Below are 21,902 nucleotides of genomic sequence, written 5' to 3'. Positions count from 1 at the left end.
TTCACATCCCGTTCACCTCTGAGGCACATACATGAAAATCTGGGTGTGGGTCTGCTCCTCTCCATGAGGAGGAATTAAATCAGCTCAGGCAGCAGAGCGAAGCGTGTGGCTCTTTAATATTCATTGGGCGTAGATGTAAAACTTTTCTGTTCTAAAATAGCCTTGCACAGCACTGTGCTGCTCCTTCCTCCCTAAACCACAGCAGGAGGCTGGAGTTCAGTGTTTCCTTTGCTTGTCTTCTCCAGTTTTCCCTGGCTCAGCCAGGAAGCAGAAGACCCTTACTGGGTGTCAAGCCTGCTTTGAGGACAGATCCCAGCACTGTGGGTGCAGTTTGTAATTCTAGAGTCTGCTGGGAAAGAAGCTTTGAAGCACCAACACAGGAACAAGAAATTTTGCTTTTGTTTTGTAACAGGATGAGTGGCCGTGGTAGTTATGGATCTATTTTTGTGTTAACAAGAAAACATAGTTTTTCCTGTAAAATTTTGGCAGCTAGATTCATGGATCTCTTTGGTGACTCACTCAACTGAGTGCAGTTTTCTTCACCATCTCAATTGCACATTAGAATTAAAAATAAAAAAAACTAAAACCTGGTCACAGTTAGGTCCATAATAATTAAATTACCATGAAATATCCTACAGTAAGTTAAACTGGAAAAACCTCAGCCTTTTTCCTTGGTGAGTGGGAAGCTGTGATAGCATGGGGTGGGTTGGAATGCTGCAGCTCAGTGTAGATAAAAGCAGGGCCGAGATCACCCAGCAGTGAGTGGAGGCAGTGGGAGCATTCCCCTGGAAATGGGGACTGGATGGAAATGGATTCAGTGCAGTACAACAGACCCTGGGCAGGGCAGGGCAGGGCCCAGGCCGTGGTGCAGGATCTCTGCGGGTGCCCCACTGCTGCCAAGGGGCTCCCAGCTCTCTGTGAGCACTGGGACGTTCATTGTCCCCAGCGGGTGTGGGTGATCCAGGGAGGATCCTGATTCCATGCCCCTGGTGCCAGAGCTGCAGAGCAGGGTCGGTCCAGCATCCCAGGGCACAGCCCAGCCCGGAGCCCTGCTGAGCATCCCTGGGGCACGCAAAGGTGACACGGAGCGAGCCCGGGGCCCGCGTGCTGTGCCCGTGCCAGGATGGCCTCTCAGGGGGATTCTGCAGAGAGCTGGATATCGAGCAGGCAAAGCCGGTTAGCAGCAAAGCTGTTTAATTCCGCCGGTGAATATCCCCCCTCGTTTGCATATTCATTCCTTTGTTGGGCGCAGCTCTCGCGATGCAGCCGGGATGCAGCTGAGCCCATCGCTCATCACGTTATTTTCCTTTGCATGGCTGCATTTGCTTTATGACCACAGGGACATTTCCCTATTCCCTGCAGAGGCTCTCACTGATTTACCTCTGCCCATGCCTGGATGTTATTAGCAAGCCCTGCATTCCTCCAGCCCCTGCCCCAGCGTAGCACAGCCATTTACTACAGCCCCAAAACTCTGTTCCCTAAATTATTCAGAATTACTGTGTTTGCTTCGTTCCTTCTCCAAAGACAAGCACACTTTGGAGGGCACTAAAAATAAATGGGTTTGCTGAGAACTGAATCTATTTCTTAAAGAGATGGCTCCCCTCCTTTCTGACTGTGCAGAGGGAAGCCTCCCTTTGCACACCTTGTCACCAGTGTCACCCAGCCAGGCTCAGTGGCATTGTGGGGGCTTGGCTTCAAGGAGAAAATGAGCACCAGAAGTGGTAAAATTCTTAAAAGGTTCCAATTGCCCACCTGCAGCTTCTATCTTCAGATATTTATTTAGTTAGAAAGAACTGCAGAAAGCACCCAAGGTCCCAAGTGAGGGTCCCAAGGATGCCCTGTAAGCACTGGCTGGGGGAGTGCTGGTGGGCTCCTTCCAGACCAGGAGGAGCAGGATCTCCTCCTGACATGCAGCCATCTTTCCAGTACAGCCAGAATTTTCATTTGCAGGTTGAAACAGCCTGGATGGAATTCACTTGGTGTCAAGCTGCTCCCTCACTGGGTCTGCTCCAGCCAGCAGGGGCATCCCCCAGCCAGCAGAGAGGGTTTAGCCTCAGCAAGGACACCTCGTGCTTATTCTTAGCCTTGTTTCTAAGAAGTGCTTTATAAGCAGGAGCCTGTGTTGATTAATGCCATGAAACATTAATGACTTAGGAGGTGAGCTGCAGTCCTCCCACAGAGCAGCTCCCCATCCCCAGCAGCCACAGAGGCACAGGATGAGCCCAGAACTGCTCTGCTTAGGCAAGGCCCAGGCATTAAAGCCAAACCCAAGTTGTTCCTGAAGCCAGCTGAAAAATATGACAAAGATAAAAGGTAGGTGAAAGGGAGAAGGAGGCTGAGGTTTGGTTAGATGGTGTGTGTGCACTGAAGTCCGAGATAAGAAATTTGGAAGGGTGAAAGAGTCACCCTCCCAAAGGCTGCTACATCTCACATGGCACTGCCCTGGCTGCCAGCACAGCAGAGCCTTTGTCTGCCTGAATGCAGCAGGTTGAAAAAGGTGTTGCTTTTGCCATTTGCTTGATCTAGAGGAGATTTGCATGAGGCACAGGGGCAGAGCTGAGCCAGGCATGCAGCAGCTCCCAGCTGGAGCAGCCAGATCCTTGGCTGTGGACAGGCTCTGGGCTGCCCTGGGCTGCCCAAACCCAGCCCAACTGGCTCGAGGGGCTTGGCCAAGGTGCTGAGCTGCAGAGACAGCACCACCAGCCGAGGCAGCACCCCAGTGTGTTGGATTTTGGCAGCGATCCTTGGAACACCCCTGCCCAGCTCCTGCTCTCCACCCAGTTCCACACAACCCTATCGCCAGGATCAGGGCCTCGGGGTTGAATTAATGCAACTAGGGAGCTTTAAAATGAGTATTAAATTTCTCAGGAGCATGCTAAGACTTAATTAAAACTCCTGTCATTGTGTGAAATGGCAATGTAGGAATGTAGGAATGTAGGAATGCAGGGGGCTCTTCCTGCTTTGCAAAGCATTTCATGTCAGCTTGGCAAAGCTGAGAAATCCCCTCACCTCCTCGAGGAGGAGCAAAATTAGAATAATGAGCTGGTTTATAATTAATTGTGCTCTGGGGACACTTTCTCACGCTGTCTGATGCTTCTGGTGGGAATTTTCTACAGGGAGCATCCCAACAGACAATAGGTTTCAGGTATCAGGTGTGCTCTCGCCTGCATTCCTAGACCAGGTTATCAGGTTGCTCCAAGGGAGAGTAGGAGGAGTTACATTTTTTCTGGCATTCGGGGGATTTTTTAGCTGTCTTACAGATGTAGGTTAAATATTTGCTCAGGGCAGAACAAACACCCAATACAAAGGGCCCCATTCGGTGATGTGTTTCGATCGCTGGAGCTTCCCTCCATCCAAGTAAAAGGCAAATTAACCTGCCTGACTTCACCACACCACGGCAGCGATGCTTTTCAGCTACAGCACAGGGGCTGGGCTAAAAGCAGAGCTGAACCCGAGCCAAGGTCACTGTCGCCGGGCAGGGTGGTGCTGTCCAGGCAGGGCAGATGTTTTAGCCCTGCTGGTCACGGGTGTTTCGAGCCCTCCCTCTACCTGCTGGCTGTGGCAGGAGGTGCTGCTGGGCCAGCCCCGCTCCTCGGTGCCGCTCCTCTGCCTGCCTGCAAAGCGGCATTTCTAAAAATACCTCCGGCGATGTCGTCAGCCGGTGCTCGCTCAGGTCACGGAGACGTGACAGCCAAGGGAAGGAGGATGGGAGAGCATCGCTGGGGACCAGGCTGAGCTTATCCCAGCCAGCGTGGGTGAATCCCTGCAGAGAGGGGGGCACGGGCAGGGCACCTGCTGCCTGCAGCCCCCCAGAATGTCCAGCAGCAAGTGGGCATCCCCTGGATCCACAGTGCTGCCTTGAGCCAAAGAGTGCAGGGAAAGGGAGCTGGTACCCGGCCGGCAGCCAGAGTAACCCCACCTCTGGATCCCTGGAGAGCCTGTTCTGGTGTGCTGGGCCTGCCAGAGAGCCACGCTGCCCTTGCCAAAAACAACCCAGCAGCTGGGAGGGCTGGGTTTTGTACTGCTCACAGGTGACTGTTTGAATAGGGCTGTTGGCACGGAACCCTTCCTGCAGCTCAGATTTTGTTCCATGCTTATTCATTGAGTTATTCTTCTAAACTGAGGAATTCATGCATGTGCCTGCTTAATGTAGACTCACTTGATGTAATTGATACAACTTATGTGCTTTGCATAATTGCAATACCATTAAAAACCTGAAGCATTCAAAAGCCAGGAAATTACTTCCCAGTTAAAGTAAATTACATAAACATTTATTTTACTCTTTACAGCTCATAAATGAAGTCAGCCATGATATGGCTTTACAGTTGCTATCAGAAAGGGGAAAGTAACTTTCTGTGTGTCAATATTATCCCCAAACCAGCCTCAGGAGCTGCACAGATAATGGGTTACTCATGCAAATTAGACACTGCTTAGGGCCTCTGTGGGTAAATGTATGTGGATATGGCTGTGTGTCTATAGGCACACACACCTCTATCCATCCATGCCAGGATCCATGCTGGGAATGCCAATAAACCTCTGATGAAGAGGGGGAGGCTGGGAGGTTTTCACTGGCTGCAGGGGAATGGCAAATGCAGTGCAGAGCTGGAGGCAGCTGCCAGGCCAGGATGGCATTGGCTTCTCAGGGGCAAGTTTCTGTGCCAGGGGCATGGGGACATGGAGGTGACCCTTCACAGCCCCCTCTCTCTGGGCTGAGTGCCTAGAGCAGCCTGTCCCCCTCCACACCAGTGGCTTCTTGTCACCCCTCACCACGGGGCTGGCTGGTGACAGGGAGTGGAGCTGTGTCTCCTGGGGGGTCTCTGAGCTTGTCCAAGAGGGACAGGCAGGATGAAAGGACAAGGTTGAATCCTGCTCCAAACCTGGCCAGAAGTGAGCAAAAGGCTGGGACTGAGTGTGGTGAGATCAGAGGTGGAGAACACGTGGTCTGAGGGGAGCACAGCACGGGGCTGGCATCAAACCCTCCTTTCCCAAGGGACACCACTCCTGCGTGCCCAGACCCACGTGGGACACAGGTCTGGCTGCCATCAGGTGTGCGGATGTGAGCCATGGGCACGGGGCACCTGCTGCCACCACCAAGGATGCCAAGTTCAGCTCTGGTATGGGGAATATCCAGTACTGCCAGTTCATTACCCTGAACAAGTCATGAGTGACTCGTGTCACCCAAACCAGCCATTACTGAGAGGGCTGTGTGTGCAATACAGGGAGGCAGGTACAAATCACACCCTAAAAATTCATATATGTTATATTTAAAACAGGATCTTCTGTTGCCTTTCCGACACCAGGGTTTTTGTAGAGGTCTTGGCACACGAGGCTGTTCTCTCCATGCCTCTGGGTTAGAAAAGGGTTGTTTTTCATGTGATATCCGTGTCCCTGAGCCCAAAGAGCCTGGGGTGCCAGCTGGCATTGCTCCCCGGGGATGTTTGGGAGCAGTGGGGAGGTGGCAGAGTGTCAGGAGGGCATAGTTTGGGTAGGCAGGTCCTTGGTGTGTAGGACATCAGCACCACTGTCCCCATGGTCCCCCAAGGTCCCCGACATGAGTGATGCCAGGAGGGGTGCACAGGTGGGGGGCAGTTACACTGGGACTCCCTGGAGAGCGTCGGGCTTGGGGTGGGAATGGCAGAAACACACCGGGAGTACCCGGGGCACACCGGGAGCCCCAGCGCTATAGCAAGGGAGGCTCAGGGGAGCACGGCGGGGGCGGGCCGCCCTGAGAAGAGCCCGGGGAGGACCGGGGCTCCCCTGTGCTGCCAGGGTTCCGGCCAGAGGGGCCGGGGTGCCGCGCTCCCGGAGCCCCGCGCTCCCGGAGCCGGTGCGGGAAGGGGAGCCCCGCCTCCGCCGCCGTCGGGGGTTTCACGCGTTTCCGTGGTAACGGGTGCGGGGCGGAGCTCGGCGCTTCCGTTACCGAAGCGCCCGGGAAGACGGGGACGGGCCGGGGCTGTGCCGGGTGCCCCGCTGCTGCCGCCGCCGCCCCGCGCCCGGTGAGTGGCCCCGCGGGGCGGCACCGGCACTGCCGGCACCGGGGAACCGGGCTGGACCGGGCAGGACCGGGGCTCCCTTTGTCTGCGGGCTGGGAGCGCTGGCACGGAGCGCGGCGAGAGCGCGGCTCCCGTTAACCCGCGGCGGGCGGCGCCACCGGCACCGGGACCGGGGCTGCGCGGAACGGGGCTGCGCCTCCGGCACCGGGACCGGGGCTGCGCGGAGCGGGGCTGCGCCTCCGGGACCGGCACCGGGACCGCCCCGCTGCAGGTCCCGCCCGCCCGGAGCCGCCGGTCGGGAGAACAAGGGGACCCCACGGTGGGCTGGGCGGCTCCGCGTCCGTTCCCCGCCGGAGCGGCCCCGGTGAGGAGCGGCGAGTGCGGAGCGGAGCGGGCGGTGCCGTGCGGGGCATTGTGTGCGCCGAGATGCGGTGGGTGCGGTGCCGCCCGGCTGCGGGGCTGCCCCTGGTCCCGGAGTTCCTAACTCCCTAAAGTCAGCCCCAGCCCGAGGTTAGGAGGGGCCTGGAGAGGCTTCAGGAGTGAGTAAATTAATTACAGACACCGTTTATGTCACATCCGCTGGGAGCACGGAGGGAGCCCGGGGCTGTCGCCTTTTCGGGAGCAAAAAACGGGATTGATGCAACTTCCTGCGGGTTTCGGGAGTCGGAGCTGGTGTTACCGCCGTGTTTTGCTCCAGAACGTCCCGCTGGGATTTACAGCTGGACACTGAGACCGGCTGAGATGTCCGTCCTTGCGCTTCTCCGCAGAGGTGCTGCTGTGCTCGGGACCCCCGTGCCATGATCACATCCCGCTCCGCCTGGCACCTGGGATCCGGGCCCTCCGCCGGAGCCGCCTGGAACACCAAGGACCTTGCCCCGGACGGTGAGTACAGCACGGTGGCTTGTCCCTTGTCCTTGCCCCTTGGGGCTCAGCCTGCTGCACTCACGCCCTGCTCGCTGGGGAAGGAGAGGCTGGGAACAGGCCAGCCTGCATTTTTCACATTTCTTTCCGGATGAAGGTCAAGATTTGAGAAACGGGGACTCAGAAACAGGCACAAAGCTCTGGGCAGCCTGCTGGTGAGAGGAGAGGGCTGCCTCCATCTCCCTGCTGGCCCTTCTGAGCGGGAATCGTAGGGAGAAAGGTTAAAATTTAACATGTAAGACAGAAAACAGAGTGATCTGCATGACCTGCCTGAATGCAGGCCCTTTGCCTTTTCCCAGCCTTGGCTCCTTGGAAAGGTTCCTTGTCCCTCCTTGGCACATGGACCCCATGGGTGAGTTTAGCTGGAGTTTGCTCTGTGGAGGCTGAGCTGCTTTGCAGGCAGCTCAGCCTGCAGCTGCCTGCCCCAACCTGCAGCCACTTGCTGGGAAACAGCCCTTCCCTTCCCATCTCCCTCACCAATGGTGCTGAATGGGGCTTGGCAAAGGGGGAGGCTGAACCCCCCGATTTGAACTTCGTTTGCTCTTGGCTTCAGCATTTGCCTTCATCCCTCCGTGCTGGCAGACACTTCTCTGGGCACAGCTTCTTCTCTGGCACTCAGGCCAGTCCAGCCAAATGCTGGTTGGCACCAAAGCCTCCAAAACCAGGGTTTTCAGCTCATTTCTGTGCCCAACGGCTGCTGCTGCCCGTGCCAGGATGGGGAAATCACCTCCTGTTACCCAGCACTTTGGAAATGCTCGATTTTCATGGCGTGTGCAAAATGTTATGAATAATTAGAGGCTGGGAAGAAGTCCAGAGTGGTGGACTAACTTCATAAGGGCACATCTCCCTCTGGACATTGGTTCCACCTTTGGCCCAACTTCCTCTGTGTGGTTTTAGGGGGAAAAAGGCTGCATTATTGAGGTTTGATTTGTGAGCGATTGATTTTTTCCCTGCCAGCTGGAGAAGAGATTTGGCCACCCGCAATGGTGGCAGCACTTGTGGCAGACAGGCTGGGGGGCAGAGGGTCCCCAAGCAGTGGGATGGAACCCTTGCCACCTGCTTTGCCTGTAGCAGAAGAGGGGACAGCCATGGGAGAAGGCTCCTTGGGTTGCTGTTTCCTTCTGTGTGGCTCAGCAGGACAGGGAAGTGCTGCCCTGGCTGCTTTCGGGTTTGGCTGCCTGACAAATGAAGGAAATATTTGGGGGCAGTGGAGGGAGGTGAAGCCGCCAGGGTCCGTCTGTCTGGTTTTGGTGATGCAAGCTGGCTTTGGCAGCTTTGCCAAGATAGGATCGTAGGAAGTGGAGCAGCTTGGCCAGGGGTAGAGCTGGGATATCCCTGGTGGGGGCACGGACCTGGTCCTGCCAAGGCAGACGGAAGCTACACCCTGAATTCTCATTACTAGTCATTGGCAACCAGTCTCCGCCCCCCGGAGGGCTAATTTTTCTAATTAACATAATTAACATTTTTAATAAAAGTCATGCGCTGTCTCTGCCACGCTGGTGTGGTGGCAGCAGCAGGGAGGAGGAGGAGGGTTTGCTGAGCTGGCCGAAGGCTGTGTCTGTGCTGGGCTCCCAGGTGGATCCAGTGATGCTCTTTGCTCCCTCTCAGGCCGTGGGCAGGACAGGCTCGGCGCTGGGGGCGGAGCAGGCGCCGCTCCCCGGGCTCCTCTGCTGCCGGCGCTGCTTCACCATAAAATCCTCAGCGTGAGCTGGCCGGACACTGCAAACCCCCGTGGGCTCTGCCGGGTGCTGCAGGTGAGGAATGTCGAGCCAGCCATGGCATGTACGGGGAGGGCAGTTTTAGGGTGATGGGGAGGGTGCCCTGCACCCATCTGGGCCGTCCAGGTGGGAGCCAGCTTGTTCCCTCCCTCACCACACCCAGCGTGTGCCTGGGTGGAGGGAAAAGCATCTCTGGGGAGTGAAAAGGCATCAATGGGGAACACTGTTCATAACAGAATAGCATTTCTGGGTCACTTATGGGTCATGCTGGCAGGAGAGCTCAAGGCAGAGGTGGGATAAGAAAATGCAGGGCCATGAGGTGGTGTTTGCCAGTGGGATGGAGGAGAAGGAGGTGGCAGGGTGCCACGGCCAGGGACAGTGTCGGGACACCACGTACTGGTGTAGCTGCCACGAGTTCATTCCAGGCTTCAGGCAAATCATTCAAATTCCCCTTCTTTGAAAAGAAGGAAAACACCTTCTTATCACACAGCAGCCTCAATGAATTCCCTTCGGCAAAACCCCTCTGGAGTCTCAGATGCAGAGGCACCGCAGACACGCAGCTTCTCCAGGAGGATGCTGCCACCTCCTTCCAAATTACTCCCAAATTACTGGCATGTACCAAGTATCTGCCCCTCTGCTGGAATGAGGTTTCCCCAGCATCGCTGGCCTGTGGGGTGATGCCACAGGCTCTGAGATAAGATTTGAGAAAGAAAAGGCATTATTGAGCAGGGTGAGCTTGGCTGATCATCCCCTTTTATAGCAGCCTTATGAAAGCTCCTTTCAGATTTCTTCTGATTTTTTTTGAGTTCCATCACAAGGCATGAGCCATGCCTCCAAGTCAGAGTCTCTTTCTTTTGAAGGCCATAGGGAGAAAAATAAGAAATATTCAGTACAGGTGTGTGGCCAGGCTGAGCAAAGTTTTTTATGTGGAGAACTAAAAACATGATAAGTTCATCGTGGCAGCTTCCCAACACAGAACTCCCTTGGAGGGAGGGTTTCCCCAAGCTCTGCTGTTCTGTCTTCTGCACTTCCCGCCCTGCTCACTCCTCCTGGCCAGCCCTGGGTGGTGCCAGCTGCTGGCACCGTGTCCAGCCCGGTGTGGCTGTCACTGTCTCGGCTCCCTGACCTGTTTGTGCCACAGGCCCTGCGGGACACGACGTGCAAGCGGCGGGAGGAGCCGCGGCACCGGGCCCCGGCCACGGCCACGGAGGAGGAGCCGCCCGCAGCCCCCCGTGAGCCAGGGGCGGTGCAGGCAGCCTCCACCATGAACCTGGAGAAAACAGGTGAGGGGAGAGCAGGGATGCAGTGCTGGGTGCTCAGGGCCTGGAGGGATGGGATGGGATGGGATGGGATGGGATGGGATGGGATGGGATGAGGGCTTGGCATCTGCCTGTGGGTATCGAGGAAACCTCTCCTCTGTTGGGGTGCATGTAGATGTGTGGCTGAGCTCACTGTGGGAACAGGGCACAGGAGAAATCCAACACCAGCCAGCTGCTGGCTGCTGACAGGGACTGATGAATTATTGAGCTGGATGAACAGAGCAGGTGAGCTCTGATGAACCTGCTGCTGTTTCCTCCTTCTTAAGGAAAATGTAACGTGTGTGGAAACGCTTACAGCGTGCGTGGCTGTGCCAGGATGGGGAAATCCCAAAGTCCCATAGTCTCCTGTCTTTTTTGGTCAGGATTGGATTGTGTGAGCTTGTCAGGGCACATCTCGGGAGCTGCTCCTGGCCTGGTCCCCAGCTGCATCCCAGAGCAGCTCCTGAGGTGGGGTAGTGGCTGGGAAGGGGCAGGTGTGCAGGAGAAAGGGGGTCAGGGTCTGACTGGCAGTGGTAACAGGGCAGAGCTGAGGAACAGGTGTCTTTCCGAATTTTGCAAATTTCTGTATTTTGGAAAGCAGGAGGGTCACTGTGCTCCCTGCCTGCCACGCTCAGACCACCCATGGCCACCAGCACATCTGCCCAGGGGGAGATGTAACACAGAGCTGGTCGGCATCTCCTCTCCCATGGATGCTGTCACAGGAAGAAGGTGCTGGAGTGTGGAGGAAGGCATGATCTGAGGGGGATTTTCCTGCCTGGCAGTTTGACTTGCAGCTGAGTGTTGCAGCTCTCAACCTGGCTCTGCCTTGGGTCTCAGCCCAGGATTAGTGTGAATGATGTGTGCAGACATGCAGTGTGTCCACAGGAGCCTGGTGCTTCCTGGAATTTTGTCTTACCCCTGCACACTCCCCAGGGGATGAAAGCTGGTGTTCCTGGCAACTTTGGAGATTTTGGGGTGGGACTTTTGGTTTTTGTTTGGGATTTTTATGTGTTGATTTTAAAGAGAAGACCACGGTCCTCTGCCTGAGCTGGGCTGAGCTTCCAGCATGGAAAGAAAGAAAAGCCAGCAGTGCTGTTTTAGGGTGTCCAGCCCATGGCAGGAAGACAAAACCTGTTGATCACTTCTGCAACCACTGCTGGATAAGTCCCATGGCATGCAGTCAGCAGCAGAGTTGTGGTTTGGTCCCAGCACTTCATCTTTTTGCAGGTTATGCTGCCTCCTTAACTCCATTTAGGGGTAGAAAATCTGACTCACAGACAAAAAAGTCTCTTTTTGCATTCAGGACGTTTCCCATGAAGCAGGCAGCATCTCCCCACAGGCAGCACAAGCGATTCCCAGCAGCAGCTCCTGCCTGTGAAACCTCAGGTTTCTGGTGGCAGCAGCTGAAATCCACAGCAGGCAGGGAAGGGCGCCGGGCAGCCGGGATCCTGTCCGTCAGTCCTGCCGCCTCATCCCACACTGGCGATGAGTCACGCCAGCTCATTGCTTCTTGGGAACTACCAGGTCATTTGGTAGGCTCTGATGTACGGCCAGGTTGGCTTCTGTCAGCACTGGTGGCTCTATTAACATGCAGAAAGTGATGTTTAAAATAATACTAGGAAGGTTAGAAAGCCAAACACACAAGGATTAGGCAATATGGCCATTCAGGGTACCTGTATAATTTAAATTTTGCTTCCATTATGTTTGTGTGTAATGACGCAGACGTTAATGACATGATCACACACTGCTTTTCCACGGGCACCTGCTCATTCAGAAGAAAGGATGCTGGGGTGAATCAGCGTCCTGCTGAGGGCAGTTGTTATCTGAGCGAGGCAGCAGCATTGCAGTGTGTGATGGGGCTGGGTCACGCTGCACTGCTGTGGGCAGCTGCTCTGTGCTGTGGCCTGGGATGCTCTGCTGGCACCAGCAAATCCCTCTGGCTCCCACCCAGCTGGACCCCAGTGCTGGCCAGGCCTGCTCTGGTGAGCACCTTGGCACTCAGGATGCACCTCTGACACGTCACTGCGTTCTCTGGGACCTGTGCAAGTCCAGTTTCCTGCGTTCCCATCTGCAGCTCAGCCCCTGGGGACTCCCATGGCTGGCATTCTGCTCCCCAGCGAGGTGGCTGTGTCCTGACCAGCTCCATCTTTGCTCATGCTGCAGGAGGGAGGATCTGTGGTGGGAAACGTGCCAGCCTGTCCACGGCCCGGCCCTTCCCTGTGATCCAGGAGGTGATGGCCTCCATGGCACATCTGCAGAAGGAGAAGCTGCGGCTGCAGGAGGAGCTGCTGGAGCTGCAGGAGAAACTCACTGCCCAGGAGAACAACGAGCTCTCCCTCTCTCTCCAGCTGCAAGGCCAGGTATGAAGGGGACAGGGTGACACAAGGGGGTTCATCAAGGTTTTCAGCCTCAGGCTGTGGCTTGGCTGGAGCTCTGTGGCAGTTGGTGATGGCTGCACTTGGAAGGAGCATAGGATCTCCATCATTGAGCATCTTCTTCACTGGGTGCCCCTGAGCACCAGCTTTGGCTGTGCCTCCCTTGGGATGCTTGCAGTCCCCAGTGACACTGCAATAGTGCTGACAAGGCTGTGTGGCTCTGTGGACATGACATGGCCAGGAGGGCTTTGAGCATCAGGATGCAGCTCTGCACCAGTCATCCATCCACTCAGCACAGGACGGCTGCCATGGGGTCTGCTTGTTAGCCTGACCTAGAGGTTTAATTCTAGGGACTTTCAGCAGGTGGAAAGTGAATGTGAAGGCACAGAATTGTCTGATGAAGGTTCAGGTTTTGGCCACTGTGACACACTCCCCCAAAACCACCTCCTGCACTGATGCAGGCACATCCTCAGCACAAGTACTTGGGTCGTCTCAGGGACATGGAAATTTTGGCTGCTCGTAAAGAGATTTGCATGTGGCTGTTGTGGAAGCTGTTACAGTCAGGTTCTGCTTGTTCCACGGGTGTCAAAAGGAGGAGGTAATTGTCCTGCATTTGGTTGGCATCCTCTGCATGACACAAGCGTGAGCGCAGCGGGATCTGGCCCTGCGCTCACCACTTCGGCAGCAGGCGCAGCCGGCGCCGGCCGGAGCCAAGAGCTGCCCCAAACTTCCAAAGCTCTGGGATGGCCGGGCCACGGCTCGAGCCAGACCCAGCTGCCAAAGAGTCCCTGTCACGTCCAGAGAGCAGGATGCAGCTGGAGATGCCCGAGCAGGTAGGGGAAGGAGGAACATTGCCGGCACAGGGGATGGTGGGCAGGCTGCGGCGTGCGTGCCGGCTGATCGGGCTGGCGGCTTTCCCGGAACAAGCCGCGACTCTTTTCTTCTCAGTACCTCCCCTCCCTTAAAAATACTTATAAAAATAGCTTAATAATCTCCTTCAGTGGATATGGAAATGGGGTTTTCCCACTCAGGCGCTCACTCGGCCCCCAGCCAGAGCCAGGGAGATTTGCTGTGGAAGGAGCGGGATCCCGATCCTGGCTGGGAGCAGTTGCTGTTCCCCACCTGTAGCTGGGGTGCTCCAGCTCCCAGCTGTGCCAAATACAGGGCACACAGAGGGGCTGCCCACTCTGCTGCCATCTCTGCAAGGGTGTGGCTGAATAATTTACCAGATTAATTACAGCCCCATGTCAGCACATCTGCATTGGTTATTAATCAGCAGTTCCTAAATTATGGTCCATGGAGAGCCAGTTGCTGGCTGGTTATTGGGATGGGGCAATACCCAGGCGTGTCCCAGAGAGGGCTTTGGTGGCTTTCTGGAGTGGGGAAACTGGGAGCTGGGCTGGGATCTGGGGGATGGTGGTCAAGTGAGGGACAGAGCAGGTGGGTAAACCCCACTATGACACAGCCCATGAGACTGCTGGCTTTACCATGCACTCACTGCTGCTGTTTATTCCAAGAACTGCAGATTTTGGGAGAGCTTCACTGGTCTCTGCACAAAAAAAGGTTGAAGATTTTTGAGATCCATTTGGTTTTGCAGGGAGGGCAGCCTGGTTACATGAGATGGGCAGATGCCCAGATGGGGGTTGATGGAGAGCTTCATCCCATGGGACTCAGACATGTGGCCTTCTTGAAGAGCTCTTGCTCCCTCTTTGTCCCAAGATAACTTTCCTAGAAAGAAAAATAGAGAAGGTAGAGCAAAGCTGGTTGTGAGGGCAGGACAAGGCACTTCTGGCTCTTCAAGCACAGTTATGGATGGGTTTGTTTTTTCCCTTCTCCGAAGACGATGCCTTTTTATTTTTTTAATAATTGTTTCTGCTAGTGCTCAACATGGACAAATTATACCCGTGGTTGAACAAGGTCAAAGCAAAGCTTTCATTAATGCTCATTTTAATCTGCTCGTGTGAATCAGGTGCTCAGAGCCAGGTGGAAAATTAAAGCATAACAAAAGTGTGAGCCAGACTGGACATGTGTGGCTGGGGCAGCACCTCAGGGTCTCCTCCAGAAGCTGCTGAGGTGCCTCCTGGTTAACCTGGTCTGTGTTGACAGGTGGAAACTCTGAAGGAAAAGCTCCTGGAGCAGGCACAGGAGATCAGCCGGCTGCGCTCGGAGCTGGTGAGCTGCCACTGGGATGGGACTGAGCCACCCCTGCCCTGAGGGACGCTGGAGCTCTGGGTCACTGAGAGGAAGAGGGAACACGGGGTGGGCAGAGAAGGATTAAACCTCCCCAGGGTCACAGTTTGGACCATGCAGGCCAAGAGACACTGAGGAACAAAAATGTGGGATTTTCTGTGCAATGCAATGCGGCACTGGTGACCCTGGGGCTGTCACCCTGTGGGTGGGAAATGAAAGCCCCTCTGTGGGTTGGGGCTCCCTGGGGGCAGCAGGAGGCTCATCAATGCAGCAGGCTGAGTGATTCCCAAAGGGCAGGCAGGGACTCCCAGGGAATGGCACACTGGGGGCTGGGGGATCCCTGGGGGCAGCTGGCTGGGGTGCGTGGCGATTCCATGTCCTCTCCCATCGGCTCCAGGGTGGCACGGATGCGGAGAAGCACCGGGACCTGCTGGCGGCCGAGAACGAGCGCCTGCGGCAGGAGATGAAAGCGCTGGAGGGGGAGCTGCAGCGGCAGCAGCAGGCACCGTGCCGCGACTGCCCCCACCTGCAGGTGACTCGCCGGTGGTGGCAGTGGTGGTGGCAGGGTGACGGGCACCCATGGGTGACATGGCCCTGGCTGTCCTGTCCTTGCCAGGAGAACGCTGAGCTGCAGAAACAGCTGTCCCAGCTGCAGCGGGAGGCAGAGGAGACGCGGGCCAGGCTGGTGGAGCTGGACCTGGAGGTGCAGCAGAAGACGAACCGCCTGGCTGAGGTGGAGCTGCGCCTCAAGGACTCCCTGGCTGAGAGAGCCGAGGAGGAGGAGAGGCTCAGCCGGCGGCTGCGGGACAGCCAGGAGACCATTGCCAGCCTCAAGTCCCAGCCCCAGCAGATTAAGGTGAGCTCTCCATTTTTCCTGGTTGGGCTGGATGTCTTGCAGTGCCCAGTAGGTGCCCTGCAAGTGCCACCTGTCTTTCTACCCTGAGCACATCAGCATAGCACCATGATTTTCTAAATTATCTCCCCCTGGGCCAGCAACAGTTCCATCCCAGGCCCTTCAGGTGCTGTTTCCCCAGCACACCCCATCTGTGGGCGCTTTCCCCTGCAGTACATCATCAAGACGGTGGAGGTGGAGTCAGCCAAGGTAAAACAAGCCCTGTGCGAGACCCAGTCCCGAAACCAGTACCTGCAGGAGCAGGTGGGGATGCAGAAGCAGGTGTTGAAGGAGATGGAGCAGCAGCTGCAGAGCTCCCAGAAGACGGAGGCTCAGCTCCGAGCTCAGGTCTGAGTGTGACTCCCCCCTCATTCTCTGCCTGCCTGGTGCTTGCCAGCTTATACGGTGTGGCAGTGGGTGGGTGCTCACTCAGTGTCATCCCCCACTGCTCCTCTCCCAGATCATGATGTATGAGGCTGAGCTGGAGCGAGCCCATGGGCAGATGCTGGAGGAGATGCAGGCGATGGAGGACGAGAAGAACCATGCCATTGAAGAGGCATTTTCCCGTGCGCAGGTGGAGATGAAGGCGGTGCATGAGAACCTGGCAGGTGAGGAGGGCGCAAGGGGCTGGCAGGGTTGCCTGACTGTTGTTGGGGTGTCACCATCTGCCCCTCACCCTGCCTCACACCTGCAGGTGTCCGGACCAACCTGCTGACGCTGCAGCCGGCGCTGCGCACCCTCACCCACGACTACAACAGCCTGAAGCGTCAGGTCCGCGACTTCCCCCTGCTTCTCCAGGAGACCCTGCGCAGCGCCAGGGCCGAGGTGAGACCCCCAGGACCACCACCCAGCACCCTCCATGCAGGTGGAGGTGCTGGGGGCTCACTGAGCCTCTGTTCTCCGCTGTCCCCAGATCAGCCAGGCCATCGAGGAGGTGCACAGCACCAACCGGGAGCTGCTGCGCAAGTACCGGCGGGAGCTGCAGCTCCGCAAGAAGTGTCACAACGAGCTGGTGCGGCTCAAAGGTGTGCGGGGTGTGGTGTCCCTGAGGTGGGACAGCAGGGACACAGGAGCGTCCCCATAAGCTGGTTGGGTTGGCTGCAGGATGCTTCAGCCCACCCCGTGTTTGATGGCTGACTCCCTGCTTCTCTCCTCCAAGGAAACATCCGTGTTTTTGGGAGAGTCCGCCCCATCACAAAAGAGGATGGGGAGGGCCCCGAGGCAGCCAACGCTGTGACCTTTGATGCTGACGATGACGCTGTCCTGCACCTCCTGCACAAGGGGAAGCAGGTGTCCTTTGAGCTGGATAAGGTCTTCCCCCCACAAGCGTCCCAGGAGGAGGTGGGTGCTACTGTCCACTGCTGGTGTGAGGGGGGCAGGCAGCCACCTTCTCCTCACTCTCCCCTGTCTCCCCCAGGTGTTTCAGGAGGTTCAAGCCCTGGTCACCTCCTGCATTGATGGCTACAATGTCTGCATCTTTGCCTATGGGCAGACAGGGGCAGGAAAAACCTACACAATGGAGGTGAGTTTGCTTGGCTTTGTTTCCAGCTTCTTGCTTGGCTTCCCACCCTGCAGTGCCCAGTCTCCATCACCGAGGCTGGTGGTCAGCTCAGACCTGGTGTGCTCTGGTGATGGTCACTGCTGCTCCACATCATCCCCCTGGGCTTTGCTTCTGCTCAGAAAAAATACAGAATAAAATGCCAAAGGGTGTTTTTTCCCTGTTTGTCACCTCAATTCTTCAGGGGACGGCTGCAAACCCAGGGATCAACCAGCGGGCCCTGCAGCTCCTCTTCTCTGAGGTGCGGGGCAAAGCGGCCGACTGGGACTACACCATCACCGTCAGCGCCGCCGAGATCTACAACGAGGCACTCAGGTACGGGGACGGGCAAGAAGCTTTTTGGACATCACCCCATGCTGCTCTCCCCCACATCCCTCCACCCCTTCCTAGGCCTCACAGCTTGTCCCAGGGCACTGCATTTGGCCCTGCAAGGATTTATTTTTAATTTATTTGGTGCACACTGCCCTTCCCATGAGCTCCATCGCTTGCACAGGCTCCCAGCTGTGCCATCACTCCCACTCTCTGACCCTGATGCAGCGGTGGGGGCATCTCCTTCTCCTCCCTTTCCCTGCCCACAGACACTATATTTAGGAATTTGTAACTGGGAGCTGAAAGCATGAGAAATATTTTCCTTCCTAGTCCAGCCACAGGAGGGGAGGAGCCTGGGTTCTCATCCATGAGAGTAACTGGGAGCAGGGATGGGAGTGGGGTCTGAGCTGGGTGAGAGGAGGCACATGGGAGCCAAGAGAGTTGAGGTCTATAAATAGGGTGTGCAGCTTTCCCGGGAGAGATGGCTGCTCTGGCAGTGCTGGCACACAGCCCTGAGCCACGGAATGGATGCCAGCACTCCCTTGGGAGGGGAATGATAACGAGTGCCCCTTTGCCCAGGGACTTGCTGGGGAAGGAGCCGCAGGAGAAGCTGGAGATCAAGCTGTGCCCTGATGGCAGCGGGCAGCTCTACGTGCCCGGGCTCACCGAGTTCAGGGTGCAGAGCGTGGAGGACATCAACAAGGTGTGGGGACATGGGGGCAGCGGGCACAGGAGGGTGCCAGCAGGGGTGCAGTGAACTGGGGAGGGGTCTTTGGTGTGTGACTCCTGGATTTGGGAGCATTTCTGAAGCCATGGGGAGCAACAGAGACCAAAATAGGTCCCTGGGTGTGATGTGACGGTCACTGTCCCATGGGATGAGCCACAGGGGGTTAAAAATAAAAGCGTGGGGCCCAGAGAGTTCCTGAGGGATTAGTGGGGTGCGGCTGTCACCGCAGTGCCCTGCCTGTCACCCCTGCCTTTGGTGCATCACCCAGGCTGAGACCTGACAGGGGTCATTACCCTGCTGGCCCAGCACCCCGTGGGGGGCTGATGCTCAGGTTACATCCCTGGATCACAGGGGATTTGTGGTGGGGCTGAGGCGGGTTGGCCTCACCCCCTCAACTCCCCGGGCTCCCTCAGGTCTTCGAGTTTGGCCACATCAAGCGGGTGACGGAGTGCACCAACCTGAACGAGCACAGCTCTCGCTCCCACGCCCTCCTCATCGTCACCGTCCGCGGCCTGGACCGCAGCACGGGGCTCCGCACCACAGGTGGGTGTCCCACAGCAAACCCTCACCAGGGCACCTGGGCTGTGCCATCCCTGGGGTCTGTAGGGCTGGGTGCCAGCGATGGGGTTTGGCTGTGTGCCCTCAGGGAAGCTGAACCTGGTGGACCTGGCGGGCTCGGAGCGGGTCGGGCGGTCGGGCGCGGAGGGCAGCCGGCTCCGCGAGGCGCAGCACATCAACAAGTCCCTGTCAGCGCTGGGCGATGTCATCTACGCCCTGCGCTCCCGCCAGGGCCACGTGCCCTTCCGCAACTCCAAGCTGACCTACCTGCTGCAGGACTCGCTCAGCGGTGACAGCAAGACCCTCATGATGGTGCAGGTAGGGGCTGTGACTATCCCCACAGGCAGTCACTGATTTCTGAGCCCCTTCTCGCCCCAGTGGGAGGGAGGCTGGAATCAAGGGATGGGGCTCACCCATGGGTGAGCAGTCTGCAATCATGGTGCCAGTGAAAGCTCTCTCCCTGTCTCTGCACCCTAGACAAGGCCAAGGAGTGGGGAATTAACTCGGAGGTCCACAATCCTGCCCTCCCTGCCTGCATGTGGATGCTATCCCTATGGGCAGCATTATACAACCTCTTCCTATATTGCCATCTCCCCATCCCCTCTCTTTCTGAGAGGATTTTAAGCTCTGGTAGCTTCTCCAGCCCTGCCCTGTGACCCCCCACTCCCAGCTGCTGGGACCCACACTGAGCCCTGGGAGGGCTGCCTGAGCCCCTGCACCTGCCACAGCTATTCCTGGCTGCCCCTCACACTGGGGCAGTTGGTGACAGGGAATCCAGCTGGCTCAGACACCAGGGATGGACGGGGCTAGCCTGGGAGGGGCAGGTTAATAATAGCATCTCACCGGCCAGCAGCAGCAGGTTTTGCAGGGGGGAGCCCCCGGGGTGCACAGGCAGCTGCCAGGGTGACTTTGTGTCTCTCCCCCCTGAGCACAGGTCTCCCCTGCTGAGAAGAACACCAGTGAGACGCTGTGCTCCCTCAAGTTTGCCGAGAGGGTTCGCTCTGTGGAGCTGGGTCCTGTCTCCCGCAAGGCTGAGCTGGGCTCCTGGCCCAGCCAGGAGCACCTGGAGGTACTCAAGATACGCTGGTGCCCTTCACCCTCACCCCAGGGATTGCCCCTGTTTTGGTCCCACATGTCATCCCCAGAGTGTTGGATTTTCCCCTAGAGCCACCCCCACTGGGGACAATCACTTGGTGGGATGCAGGTTGTCCCCACACTGCAGTGTCCAGCCAATGCTGCCACCTTGGTTGTTCCAAGCCCTGTTTTGCAGCAGCCCCATGGTACCCCCTGAGAACATTTGGGCACCACTACCCAGGCATGAACTATCTGCCTGTGAGCCCATGCCCATTCCTTCCCTCTGGGGCCTGGCCTGGGCTGACCCTGGGCTGTGTCCCCTCTCCTCCCAGGGTGACTCGCCGGGTTCCTCAGCACCTGCAGGCCGGGGCCATGCATCCCCCAGCCCAGGGCAGCTCTCCAGTCGCTCTGCCTCCATCCGCAGGAAGCTCCACACCTCAGGTGGGTGGTGGGACAGCTTGAGAGCCCAGACAGAGTCCCTCTGTCCCAGAAGGCTCCAGCCAACAGCCCATGGCAAAGCCTGCAGTGGGGAGTACAGAGCAGCTCTACAGAGCTCTCTAGTTAATAGCTAGCTCATTAGTTAATAGCTAATTAGCCATGGTTAGCACTTCCCCAAGAGTGCCCTGGTTCAAAGGCACTGCTGATGGCTCGGGGGGGGGGGGCAAGGGGAGGGCACTGCCAGCAGGCTGAACCTCTTTCCCCTTCGATTTCAGCCTGACTTAGGGGCAGCCGTGGCTGCCAGGTGAGTGCCTGCCGCTGGTGCTGGTGGAGGGCTCTGCTTTCCCCCCGCTCCCCACACAGGGCAGGGCTGCTGGACTGTGCAGGGATGTTCCTGGGAATGCTTGTGGTACCACCTCCTGCTACAATGCCACCAGACAGGCCTGGGGCACTGGTGGCTGTGCCCCTGCCTGCTGTCACCTATACATCTCTCCCCTCAGGGAAGCTGAGGCCCATCCCCCTGTGATGAGTGCCAGCCATGGCATCCAACCTGCTGCAGGACCCAGCCCCTCACAGTGACACAGAGACGGCTACTGGAAGACATGAAGGCTTTGGTGCTGTTCCCTTGGCCACCAGGACCCATGACCAGAGGGTGATGGCACCTCTTACCATGAGCAGCACGGGGTCAGGGTCTCCCAGCAGCCATGCCCCCCTCTAAGGGTAGGGGACAGTGGTGCTGGGCAGAGATCTGCCCCCTCGGATGCTCAGCTGTGTGAGTTTATTTTTGCTGGACAGATGTTTTTAGCCAGAGCAGGGAGCTGCTGGGTGCTCCCTCCATCTCTCCAGCTTTGCTTTTACAATGAGATCTAGCTGGAACGGGTGCACAGAGCCAGACCAGTCCCTGGTCCTGCCTCTGCTACTGCCACAGGCCCATCCTGGCCACAGCTCCTGCAAGACTGCATCTGGGCAGCTGCCCAATGTCTTTCACAGCAGCACTTCCTCCAAGTTAAGAAATCCCAGCAGCTCTGTTCCCTGTCAGTGTCTCAAGCCCTGTTGTTGCATGAAGGCCCCCGGTGCTGTGCATGAGCTGAGCTGCTGCCAGGGCCCCACGCTGGCTGCCTGTGGTACCTGGCACCAGGGGGGATGGAGCAGTCTCAAATGAAGCTATTGTAAAGTTATTTACCAGTTGTCTTGTCAAGAGAGATCACAGTGTGGTCGAGATGAAAGTGTTTGAAATATTTATACTTGTTTACATGGTCTTGGAATGGAAAAGTAGTGGAAAACAAACAAAAAGACCCCAAACCTCCAGTCCAAAAGCCTCTTGGCTTATGTATGGGGATGGTGGTTGGCAGGGGCATGGGAGGGGATGACACTGCCCTTGGACCTCTCAAGACCCACTGTGGGTACATTTCCTCCTGCTGCAAGCCCCTGCTGGATGCACTGATGGCTCTTTCCACCACTCTCTCCTCTCGCGCTTCCACAGCGTATTCTATTTAAAAACAAAAAAGGGAAAAATAAATTTAGCCTTTTGTAAGATTAGATGTTTCTATGTATTTTAATAATTAAAAAATACCCTGTTTTGTAACAAAACTTATTTTAAATAAACTCTTAAAGCTAGTCCTCCTGTGCTGCACTGTTCTTGAACCCTGCTTGAGGAGGGGTGGGTGCTTCTTCCCTCCCCCCATAGGACTGGAAAAGCCCATCATATCTTTCTCCTTGCAGCTGCTCCTGGGGCCAGCCTGGCAGCACAGTCCCCACCCCAATTTGCAGCTATCAGGCTCCTGCAATTAGTGGGAGAGCAGTGGTTAAATCCAAAGTGAGTCCCAATGTGCCCATGTCCTGCTCCACCTT

General features: G+C 56.9%; 1 protein-coding gene across 3 annotated transcripts; it reads left to right on the top strand.

Moving 5' to 3' along the window:
* The first annotated feature begins 5,875 nt into the window (after positions 1-5,875).
* Positions 5,876-21,668, top strand: KIFC3 (kinesin family member C3). Of its 3 annotated transcripts, none has more exons than XM_077185151.1 (21): positions 5,876-5,996; positions 6,761-6,875; positions 8,523-8,668; positions 9,774-9,915; positions 12,094-12,290; positions 14,412-14,477; positions 14,893-15,027; positions 15,112-15,351; positions 15,562-15,735; positions 15,848-15,995; positions 16,082-16,212; positions 16,301-16,412; positions 16,547-16,728; positions 16,805-16,909; positions 17,130-17,260; positions 17,834-17,957; positions 18,395-18,524; positions 18,628-18,857; positions 19,474-19,608; positions 19,946-20,054; positions 20,552-21,668. In XM_077185151.1, exons 2-21 carry the CDS (start codon positions 6,791-6,793, stop codon positions 20,575-20,577), a joined length of 2,748 nt encoding a protein of 915 aa, XP_077041266.1. In that variant the 5' UTR covers positions 5,876-5,996; positions 6,761-6,790; the 3' UTR covers positions 20,578-21,668. The 3 variants fall into 3 exon arrangements, with proteins under 3 accessions (XP_077041266.1, XP_077041268.1, XP_077041267.1); XM_077185153.1 differs by lacking the exon at positions 5,876-5,996 and adding an exon at positions 6,003-6,357; XM_077185152.1 differs by lacking the exon at positions 5,876-5,996 and adding an exon at positions 20,327-20,355 and having other exon boundaries at positions 6,214-6,875.
* The last annotated feature ends 234 nt before the right edge of the window (positions 21,669-21,902 follow it).

This window comes from Agelaius phoeniceus, chromosome 12 (assembly GCF_051311805.1).
Source record: "Agelaius phoeniceus isolate bAgePho1 chromosome 12, bAgePho1.hap1, whole genome shotgun sequence".
NCBI classification, from domain to species: Eukaryota; Metazoa; Chordata; class Aves; order Passeriformes; family Icteridae; genus Agelaius; species Agelaius phoeniceus.
The sequence above is the reverse complement of the archived record's forward strand: the minus strand, read 5'-3'. Positions and strand labels throughout refer to the sequence as shown.